We start from the raw sequence: 12,148 nt of genomic DNA, 5'->3' as shown, positions 1-12,148 counted from the left end.
TTTTGGAAGAACAATGTTTTCTACAATAAAGAAAAAAATCATAAGCATTGATGTAATTATTAATATTGTTTATTAAGTAAGTTTTCAATCATCCTTTGTAGGCTATTTCTATTTCTTGAATAACTTCATTTTCATATAATGCTTTTTTATGCTTTTTACTTTCGACATGAGATTTCTTATAAGATGGTTTATAATATTAATAGCATACATCACGTTTTATTTGTTTCTGCCTAGGTTTGGTAATTAAACCTTTATGATACCTATATTCTCTAGCAAATATTTCTCTTTCATTCATATCTATAAGCAGCTTTAAAAAATCGCCTGTTTGATTATTATTGATAAGAGACTTTATTAAATAATTTCTTTTAAGTTTAGAATATCCACGGCATCCTTTTATTTAAGCAAACTTTTTCAGATGTTTTAATGTTATTGATTGTTCCATTTATTATCTATTAAATTTGTTAGGAAAAAACCTTTTTTTACTAATATAGTCCTAATTGTTTATCTATATTATTTTATATGCGCAGAACGTTTTTGTGTGTGTGTGTGTGTTCATCAACATATGATTAAACAACTTTGAATCCACATTCCACTTTTTCGTTTATTTTATTGTTGATTTTATTATAATAATCAACAAAACATCTTTGACATTGACATTTATAACCATCACCGTTATTTTTGTTTTTATGGAAACCATCAAGTGAATTCTCTTCCTTACATATATTACACTTTTTAATTTTATTTAATCTTTCTATGGGAGGAGCTTTCCTTATGTTTTTCCAGTGTGTTTAACGATTTGCGATCCACACTCACACATTTTTATATTCTTTCTTTTTTTAGTTGCATGATAATAATCACTAACACAATTTTTACACCAAGATCTGAGATCCTCTTTGGTTTGATTATTTTTATTAAATTCCCTGAGAGGTTCTTCAACTTTAAACACAATACACTTTTTCTATTTCTCCATTTACTTTTGCCCCCAGTGACACAGCGGTATATCTGCGGACTTTCAACACTAGAAATAGGGTTTCGATACCCGTGGTGGGCAGAGTACAGATAGCCCTTGTGTAGCTTTGTGCATATAAAAACAAACCTTTTATTTTTATAAACATTTTTATTAATATACGAGTTTGAAATAGTTGATGAAAAAGAATATCCAGAGTTATGTGGTATATGTCAAAGATGGACAGTTGGTGACAATGATATACTTATTATTGTAATAGACAAATCGAGAAATCTAATTCTAAAATAAAATACAGAATGGATTACTTTGATAATAAGATATAGGCACCATAGATAAGAGACACGTTTCATCTTTTTCTTATCTTCTATAAGAGTAAACATAAAAATTATCCATTTTTTTTGTTGAAAAAAATCTGTGATTATTTACAAGTTGAAAATAAAATAAAAAATCAGATAAAAGGGAAAAATGTGCAAAATGTATTGAATACTATGAGAAGTTAAATCCCATAGAATGTCAAGATGGTTATAAAACATATTACTTGAATCCATTAATTGGAAAATTCATACATTGATAGTAAATACAAGGGGTCCTTAATATTATTATCTTATAATAATTAGGTCTATATTGATACGGCCCGGCATGGCCAGGTGGTTAGGGCGCTCGACTTGTAATCTGAGGGTCGCGGGTTCACACCAAACATGCTCTCCCTTTCAGCCGTGGGGGCGTTACAATGTGATGGTCAATCCCACTATTCGTTGGTAAAAGAGTAGCCCAAGAGTTGACTAGCTGCCTTCCCTCTAGTCTTACACTGCTAAATTAGGGACGGCTAGCGCAGATAGCCCTCGTGTAGCTTTGTGCGAAGTTCAAAACAAACAAACTATATTGATAAAGTAAATGGGAGGAGTTTATGATATCGAAAATAACACTTTAATGATATGTATATATATATATATATCATTTTAGATGAAAATAATAATCCTTGGCTTAAAGCTAAGTAGAGAGCCGAAGAATTGCAATATGTGATCATGTTGATACTGAAGATAAGAATATCTTTCAAAATTTTAAAAACACCCTGAAACAGGGTCTTTGGATAGTTCATACCCACATACAATTTTTATCAATGAATCTAGGTTATATTCAGTAGTTTTGTACTCAAGATTACCGGAAGCAAAAATGTTTAAAAATGGGTAACGTCAGAAGTGTTACCATCACTTAAAAGAACTGGTGAATATCAACTAGAAAACAAGTATAAAACTCAGACTGAACATTAAGATAAGCAGCTTCTTAATAACGATATTACAGTTAGAAGTTTAACTGAAAGTAATGATAAGAAAAATAATGAAATAGAAAAGTTGAAATCTCATGTAATAGTAAGACCATCTAATTTAAACAAGTTAAACGAATTTGTTTTATAATAAATATTAAAAATATGGTAATACCAAAAACATCTTTAATACAGAAGTTTCGGAATTTCCTTAAATTCCATCATCAGCGTTAATAGCTAAAAAAATTAGTTCATGATATTCGAACTACAAAAAACACACACATTAGCATTGAGCGAGTTTTGATATTTCTTTTAATTTTTTTTTAATACTGAGACTTTTTTGCATCACAAAGTTTACATATTCCTTTAATAATACGTCTTCCATTTTTTGAAACCTGAATATTCGTTATGTTACGTCTCCGTTTGTTAATTGATTTTTCCGTAACTTCGTTCCGACGAAACTTTAACGACACAAGTCTTTACTTAATAAAACTGGTTTATTCTTTCCGAATATAACTTTACGATACACTTAATTTCAATATTCGCGCTAAAACAAACACTATAACGAACGAACGTTAACTTCAACAATACCCTGTGACTGCAGTTCAGTTACTCACTATCTACACACACATTACCGTCACGTTGTCACCCTCTTTTATATACCAGACTACCCTATATCTAGTAAATACTAGAGCATTCGCCAAGGTACAGGATAATTCTAGAAAATAGGTGGCGCCACACCAGTCACGTGACCTCGATGACGCAACAGTTATTTCAGTTTTTGTTTTGCACTTCAAACGGCACATAACAGATGAGATACCAAAACTCAATATTTTCTTAGGTTTAATAGCTGGTTTTATAATTCCTCTAGCAACTCTTTCACGTAAAGTTGGATCGTGGATAGCATTTATATCTTCTATCAATTCTTGGTCAGCTATATATCTATCCGATGTAGCTTTTAATCTACTATAAGCAATACAATTTTTCTTACATGCTTTATCCACTCTGTTAATAACAGGATCACCTCTAACTAGACGTTTTTGAAGCTTAGTAAAGGGTCCACAGAACTGAAATCCAGGTAAATGCATTTCAGGAGGATTAAATTCATCTTACATCCAGCCAAACAGATCAGCTTCTCGCATTTATATCCATTTAACTTTGCTTGCTTAATGTACTTCTTTCTTGTAAAGTATTTTAATGTTTGTTTGAAATCTTTCTCCTTTAAGTTGATTTGTTCTTCAATAATATTTTTACATTTAAATAAACTTTGCATATCTTTATTGAAGTTATATGACCTTTAAATTCTTCTTTTTTTAGCAGATATGTTTATATACTTATCAATTGCTTCAATGATACCGGCTCCTAAACTTAATCGTGCTTGAACAATAGCAAATGCGGCTAATCCGGAAGCACTGAATGAAAATTCAACTATATCAATATCAGGATAGAATTTATAACATATTCAATATATCTAAACAGTTTATTCTCTAAATAATCCTCCATTTAGGTATAATGGTTTAAAACTCTTTCTATATCTCATTTTAAGAGATTTAAAATCTAATAATAAATAATCACATTCTTCTTTAATAGTTTGTTTATATATTTTTTTAAATTCATTAATTCTCTTAGGTCCATCAATTTTTCTAATGATCTGTTTTTCTTTTCTATTCTGAAGTTTAAAAAAGATGAAATAATTACAGTTCCTTCTGATTTCACTTGGAATTGAATAATAAAACTGTGATAAATACATTACTGAAACATTTTTCATTTTTCCTCTGTTATTACGGAATAATGTTTCCTTCTTAAATCGTTTATAATTCTATAAATTTCTCTTTCTCATTTCGACTTTCGATAAACTGTAAGACATCTTCATCTATACATCAAAGATTGTAAACTCCTCTTGTAATTTTATATACTTAGGTTCTCTTATACCGTTTACACATAAGTACAGGTTATCATAGTTTAATGTATCATACATTAGGTTTAAGAACAAATATATTTTCCACAACCAGATGGGACAACAATTAAAAGTCTAAATGGAAGTATAGGTATCAAAGTTTTTGAAGTTTTTATCCTATTGATCTATTATCTAAGAAGATAAAATCATCTGAAAGTGGAATTATTAATTTCGATAAAAGTACAGGACCTTGTACTCACTGGGTTTGTTATTACAATGATCTAAAATATAATATTATTGAATATTTTAATTCTTATAGAGAATTATCTAAAGATATAATACCAAAAGAAATCCAAAAATATTTAAGATCAAGTGGAAAAGAAATTAGACACAATTCGAGCTTTCTACAAAAAATTATCAGAAAAAAATGTGGATATTATTGTATAAAATATATAAAAGAAAGAAATGCAGGTGGTAGTCCCGAGTGATTTCCGTAGGAATTATGTTTTAATAAATGAGAAGACTTATACTCTTAGATTCTCAAGATAGCGAGAAGTCAGAGGACTTTACAATAGAAATTAAAACTCACATCGATGTAAGTAATGGAAATTATCCTTTACCATTAAAATCTATGTCAATGTGGGTAACATGGAAAAACCCCTATGAAAAATTTAAAAACAATACATTTGTCCCCACCCCCACACCCCGCGGAACAGCGGTATATCTACAGACTTGCAATGCTAACATCCATCCAGGGTTCGGTTTCCTGTAATGGACACAGCAGATAGCCTAATGGGGCTTTAATCTAAAATTATACAAACTAACAATACTTTTAAATATTATGATTGAAATAGTTGAAAAACAATAACATTTGAAAATGGTAATTATACACTACGTGAGATAAATATTTTTTTAGTTAAATTATGTAATGATCCTCCTATAAAATGTGACATTCAATTTGAATCTTCAAGGTTTATGATCAAATTAGCTCCATGTTATCAATTTGACTTATCTAAAGGGAAGTTATATCAATTATTAGGATTTTAACCAAAAATGTATTCCGATCAAGAATAGTGACGGAAATATATAGCTAACATCTCTAGAGGTGTAGACGACATTCAGATTCATTGTGATGTTATCATTGAAGTATTAAACAATGATGAGTCTAGCAATATTTTATATTCATTTACTCCCTCTAATCCACCTGAAAGTTTAATTAAAATTGAAGAAACAAAGCCAATATATACAGATGTTGACAGATCAAATTTTATGTATAGAATAAGGATGAAGATTACAGATCAAAACGGTTATTCGATTGACTTGAACAAACAGCGAGTTGTTTATAGGCTACTTTTAAGTGATAATAAATTAATTATAATAAACACCGTTTATTTGCGAAAATTAGAAAATATTATGGGAGAGATATTTCACTACCATTTTGAATAAGGTTAAATACAAAGCTTTAGAAGTATTGGCTAGAAAAGTGGAAGCCAAATAATAAATAGAAAGTAAATTGAAAAATATACTTAATAGAAATCTCTTAAATAAAAAATCGATTTTGGATAAATAGCCTCAATATCAATATGGAACAGGATTAAAAATATTTTATTGCTAATAAATGGAAATAACTTGGGATCTAACGAGTGTACCTAATTATTATCAACATTATATAGAAATTCTTGAATATAAACAACGTTGCAAGATTAGATATTTATCAATGAAAAAGAGAAGACCAATTATGTGTTCAACATTAAATATATTTATGATAATATATTATATTTGTCCAGAATTAAAAATGACAAAGCATGATTCGAAAAATTGAATTATCATGTCTCGCTCATCATGTACAAGAATTTATCAATTTTACGAATGATTACAGCACAAGTGAAACAAACAGTATGTTTAATTATAGAGATAATGCAGAAACTACAAGTAAACAGTATCTGATGACGATGGAACAACAGCATTGAGTGTTGAATATTGTAATATCAAAATTGATAAATTGGTATCAACATTTAAACATAGTGCCTCTTACAACGAAGATTTTACAAAGAAAATGGATTCTAGCAAACAATAGTAATCAAATGAAATTATGGATTCCAATTAGACATTATTTTGGATTCTTTAATGATTTTAGAAAAACTGTTTCAAATATTGAATTTGCTTTTATGGGAAATAAGAGTAATGATATGATTTATACAAATACAGATAATGAAAACTGTAAAGTTGTTATCAGAGATAGTTCGTTATGGTTACTTCATACTAAACCCTATCCTGATCAAGAAGTTGAATATAATAGTTTTACTCTAAATCCTCAAGCTGATGTTAAAATCAGCTGGAGTGGTGTAAGAGTTATTAAAAGTAATGCTCAGAATGGATCAGGTTGTACATATATTGTATACACTACAAGCGATGTTGTTCCCCAATTTCAAGATAAGAAAAGAAATCAAAACGAAAACAACATGATTTTCAACAATCTTGATATACCCTGTACTAAAAACATGGGTCAGAATTAATAATGATAAATAACCTAGTGAAGATTATGGTGCTTCGTTTAGAGCTAGAGAATTAGATTATTCTAGATATTACTGAGATTTTTTAGCAGCTGGGCTAAAGAATAATAATACATAAATTGGATGTTTAGTAACTTTTACCAGTTATGGAAGATTGTATCCAATAATATGTTTTAACGTTTCAAAATAATAATGTGACCATTTTGAAGATTGAGTTCTTCTGGCAACTCAAACAAACTCCAGAGAAGCTGTATAGATTTTATTTTCTATTAGTTGAAAACAGAAAAGGAATAATGAATCTTTATAATAAAAGGTTCGATTGTATGAGAACGCTTTAGTAATAATACACGAGTTATTAGTATCCATATGATAATCTAAATAAAAATACATCTCAGGGTCCTATAGGTCCACCTGGAAACGGTTTTAAATTAACTGATGATGGTAATTATGATATTAATAATAAACAATTAAAAAATGTTAAAGATGTTGTTAATTTATTACTATGCTTAGTATAACCAAAATCGATGATAAATATCTGAATAATATTCTTAATAGAAATAAAAATGGCTTATATGTACCCAAAGAATTGTTATTATTTAATGATAATTTTGAAGCTGATAACAGAAGTATTAAGATTGTTTTGAAATCATAATATTTTGGTGCAGTCAACAAAATGTATATATAAAAAAATGACCAATTCCAAGATTTTAATAAAACATTAGAAACTAATATAAGTGAATTAGTAACAAAATCGAAAGAGTCATTTGATAATATTAATTTAAGTATTAAATACTTTTTAACACAGAAACTGCGAGTAAATTACAATATTTGGAAAATAATTCATTAAACTGAATAAAGACAAAAATCTGATGCAAATAAAAATACTATAGAAAATTTAATACAACCGATAGAAGAAACTGACTCAGTCAACAAAATGTATGTAGACAAAACATTAAAAATAAACAAAATAAAATTAAAATTTTTTTATAGATACTCATGATTTTACTGCGAGAAAATTACACAATTTGGAAAATAATTAATTAATAAAAAACAATGTGAAAAATAATAAAATTAGAAATGTCGGTGATCCTTCTGCAAAAAACGATGCCGCAACTAAATGTTACGTAGATAATGTGTCTAGGACATTCTCTGCTATTGGAATTTTATACAATGACAACATTTCTTTCTTGAGAACAATTAATCCTCCCTTTATAGATTCGAATATGATGCTCAAAGAAGATTCGTATTTAAAAGTTATAGTAGGATTTACAGAACGAAATTTAAGATCTACTTATAAATTCAGAATTGGTAATAGAGAAATATGACAATTTCGAAATAATGGAGATACCCATTAATCTAAAATAAATTTTTTAAAGCTTATAGAAATGAAACGATTGAGATAATTCCCGATACTCTTATTCTATCCAATCCGTCTCTCGTATTTTTAGAAATACACAAATTTATAATTAGATAAGTGAACGTGATTTAATGAATTAGTCCAGAATATTGGAAAACATAAATATCATGTGAACTTGAATTAATAGATGAGTGGAGAATAATGAAAAAATAGTGACTGAATTTGTAAGGCTTAGATATAAAATGCATGCTTTAAAATTACAATATGATAAAATTTGTAAAAAGTCTAAAGGTGTAAAGAAATATGTTGTTAAAAATTGAATTATATTCGATGAATATGAAAAATGTTTATTTGGACAGAAAGAAATGTATATAACTATGACTCTAATAAGAAGTGAAAAGCATGAAATATATTTTATCCAAGCTAATAATAAAGCATTAAACTCGAATGATGATAAAACATATATATATTACCAGATGGTATTAATTTTGAATTTTTTACCTCTAAGTGGGTATTAGTAGTAATATATATTTGTATGATGTTTCGGTGTTATTTGAAGGAGATCAAGTTTATTTTTTCGTAGATGCTTTCCACTTTAGTTGAAAAAGAAAAAAATGGTTTGATTCCCTATAGGTGGGGCAGAAACATCATATATATATATTACTGGGGTGAAAATACGATGGATTGGCATTTCATCCAGGGATAATATGTCACGATTATGGAGTTAGCACCAGCTTTATGTGCTTTGCGAAGGTGCGAGACGAATTAACTATATCAATATTTTACTTACCAGCACAGGTTGAGTATTATATAATGTACTCTGTTGTGTTCAATTAAATGTTTATTTTCTGTAGCCACTTTCTGCCGTTTATTTAAACGTAATATATTATCTTATGTTGACGGAAGTACTCTTTAATTTCAAGAATACTGTATTTTTTCTAAGAGATTCTCTAATACAATTTTAGTTGATTTTATAGAGTATATTTTCTCGTTATACACATACACACATAACCTAAATATTGTACACTACTTTTGAGAAAAGAACTTTGTATACTTAACATAATTTAGTATATTTCTATGATATATTCACCATTCAAGTTTGTCTAATTCAAAATTAAAAGACTACCAATCACTTGGTGTGCTTCTTTCTTTCTTTTGTTTTGGATTTACTTCTTATGTTCTGTTAGATAAAATTTTCGTTTCACATTTTTATAAAATGCTCCAAATTTAAACTTTGTTTTACGTTTAAGCACAACGATACGATACTAACTTGTTTATTTGTTTGAAGCTAAATACAAAGCTACACATTGGGCTATCTGTGCTCTGCCCACCACTGGTATCGAAACCAGGATTCTAGCGTTGTAAGTCCGCAGATATACCGCTGTGCTACTGGGGGGCCGATACTAACTTAGCAGTAGTTTTGGTTATTAAATCTCACAAGTCACGAAGGGGCTTGAAAGACAATCAGGGGCGCTCAGAAACTGTTGTTTCTCTTCAGTCCCGCTCGCGGAATTATGGTTTAGTCTACTTAAACATAACGATAGAACAACTTGTCATTTGAAATATGAAATGCTATTTTCATTTTAGACAGTATAAAGTCGAGAAGGAAACAATATCTTAAGTTGTATATAATGGTTTTAGTTGTAGAACTGAAACTTGATATAGACATATCGCTATCCTAAAATTTTGGAAAGTAATTTTTAATTGTTTACACAAAATTTGAAAATATAACACTATTATTCAAAGTGGGGAAAGTGGTTTTACATCAGATAGAATAATTTAGTAAGGACTATACAACAACTTATGCTAAGTGTGGGAATGAGTTACATCTTGGTATATCATATTGTTAAATACTCGTGTCCTTATAATATATTTCACGTCGTAAAAAAATGTTTCGTAACATTTTAATGAACCGAATTTTTTCTAACACTTTGTAACAAAAAGAATAACCATGAGAAATTACATGACAATATAGTCATCTTTTACTCATCAACTCTTAACATTTGTATATACTCAAGACCCACTCAGAAACTGACTTACCTATTCAAATGGTGACTTAGTGTTAGACATTCTAAAGTTCGCACATCATATCACAAGTCTTCGTTCTCAAAAACTGAGTAAAAGAAATTCCAATCATTAAAATGCTTTAATTATTTTATTTTATTGTGCTGAAAAATAAGGAATAAAGCGGGAAGTAATTTCCAATGATATTCTGTACAAAGCTAAAATTACTTCGAAATAATTTTGTCTCTATAGTTTCCTTTAATAAAACAATGTATTTAAAAAAAGCAAAAAAAAACAAGGTTTGTTTTTTACGAAATAATGTACATTCAGGTAATAGACTTATTTTTACAATCCTAACATAATAATAAATGTTTAATTTTACATAAGCTTATCTGTCACACACAAGTAATCAGTAACGACCTTCTTGATTATATTTCATCTTATCTACTACACTAAATAATACCTTTCTTAGCTAATCTAACTCACAATATCGGCACATTCTTGGTTGTACCACAACTTATCTGATACATACAAATAATACTTCTTGGTTACATTAAACTTTGATCAATATATTTACGTAACACGCTTCCATGTTTCAGCACAACTTATGGTTCTTGGATGCACAGTTTCCCTGACGCACACAGATACAACAAGCATGTTGGTACTACAACCTACCTAAAAAATACGTTAACATGTATGTTTCTTTGGTTGCATTCTTTACCTCTAAGTGGTGTATTTTTAATTTTTATTACTTCATAAAAAATAATGAACAATTAATTAGATTCATGTAAAGAAAATAGTGTTTACAATAAGCGAGATCTTAGAAACTATTAACAATTTGTTTTTACACTATATTTTACACACTCGAAACGCTGTAACTTTATGAAACATGTTGTGACAGAAATAATAATCATAATACAGATGGAAGAATAGTTGCAAAACATAACGTGTATAACATATATTATATGCCACCATTACTTAATGTAGTATAAATTGAAGTTAAACTGAAATAAGTGGTTGTAACTCTATTAAAAGGATTTTGAAAAATGGCATGATATATACATATGATACTATTCCGTTTGTAAAAATTGAAAACTTACATTCTTCCGACTGTTGATTGCTTGCTGAATCCAAAGAAGATCTAATGCCAAATCTCTGTGATAACTCTGCAAGGAATGAATGTCCCATGACATACTTTTACATTGTTTCTTGTCACCTGCGTGTGTTTCTGATACTGGACGAAATATTTCGTCTTGAGAAGTATTCACTGCTGATTCTGAAGTACTCTTGGAGGGCTGAACATTTGTTTTTAGACAGACAACAGTGTCTTTAGAGGTTTCAATGTTCACCTCTGGATTAGCTAAGTTGTCCCTGAAAGTCTTAATCATTGATTCCTGATAACTTAAACCATCGTTTTGGGTCTGAAGGTCTGACACTGTACAGGCCAAATTATCATCACTGTAGGTCCTTGGCACTGCTTCTAAACAAGTTTGAGTCCCTCGCTCTGTATAGGTCAACGTCTCGTTAGAGGTCTGGCTCCCTGAGTTTGGACAAATTACGTTGTCTCTCGATCTCCGAAATCCCGATTCTTCACATGCCAAGTTGTCACTGGAGGTCAGGACCGTTCGTTTTAAATATGCTAAACTTGCCTTAGAGGTCTGGATTCCTATTTCTCTGTAAGTTAAGTTGTCCGTGTAGGTGTGTAGCCTAGTCTTTGCATTCAAGTTGTCCCTATAAGGCTGGATCCCTGATTTTGGATATGTCAGTTTATGCTTAGAGGTCTGAATTCTTGGCTTTGGACACTTTGTCTTCTCACTCAAGGTTGAGATTTCTATTTTTTAATAAACGTAGTGGAAATCAGAATATTTGCTTTTCGGAGTACCCTTCCTTAGGGACAATAAGGCGGAGAAAGATTTGTTAGTAAGCCCCTGTAAGTTATATTTCTAATCAGCTTGATAAATTAAGTGAATATATATTTCTAACAACTGAAATTATGAGATTTTACACCAAAAATTATACGTTCAAACTCGAGATATTTTCGTCCCAATCTTACAAACTGAAAATAATACAGTATGTTATCAGTTTACCCACAATTCTATATTTCGCTCTGGCTAGCCCCCAGTGGCACAGCGGTATGTCTGCGGAC

At 29.5% G+C, this 12,148-nt stretch overlaps 1 protein-coding gene across 1 annotated transcript in view; it reads right to left on the bottom strand.

Moving 5' to 3' along the window:
* The window catches only part of LOC111087477, a 46,765-nt gene that overhangs the window by 13,208 nt on the left and 21,409 nt on the right, over positions 1-12,148 (bottom strand). The window contains exons 3-4 of the mRNA XM_022394224.1: positions 11,103-11,833; positions 10,039-10,111 (exon numbers count right to left, since the gene is read on the bottom strand). Coding sequence (XP_022249932.1) covers positions 10,070-10,111; positions 11,103-11,833 — 773 coding nt within the window. The 3' untranslated portion in view covers positions 10,039-10,069. The remainder of the gene's footprint in view (positions 1-10,038; positions 10,112-11,102; positions 11,834-12,148) is intronic.

Source organism: Limulus polyphemus, unplaced genomic scaffold, assembly GCF_000517525.1.
Source record: "Limulus polyphemus unplaced genomic scaffold, Limulus_polyphemus-2.1.2 Scaffold2204, whole genome shotgun sequence".
NCBI lineage: Eukaryota > Metazoa > Arthropoda > Merostomata > Xiphosura > Limulidae > Limulus > Limulus polyphemus.
Note: the sequence above shows the minus strand (reverse complement) of the source record. Positions and strands in the feature narration are given on the sequence as shown.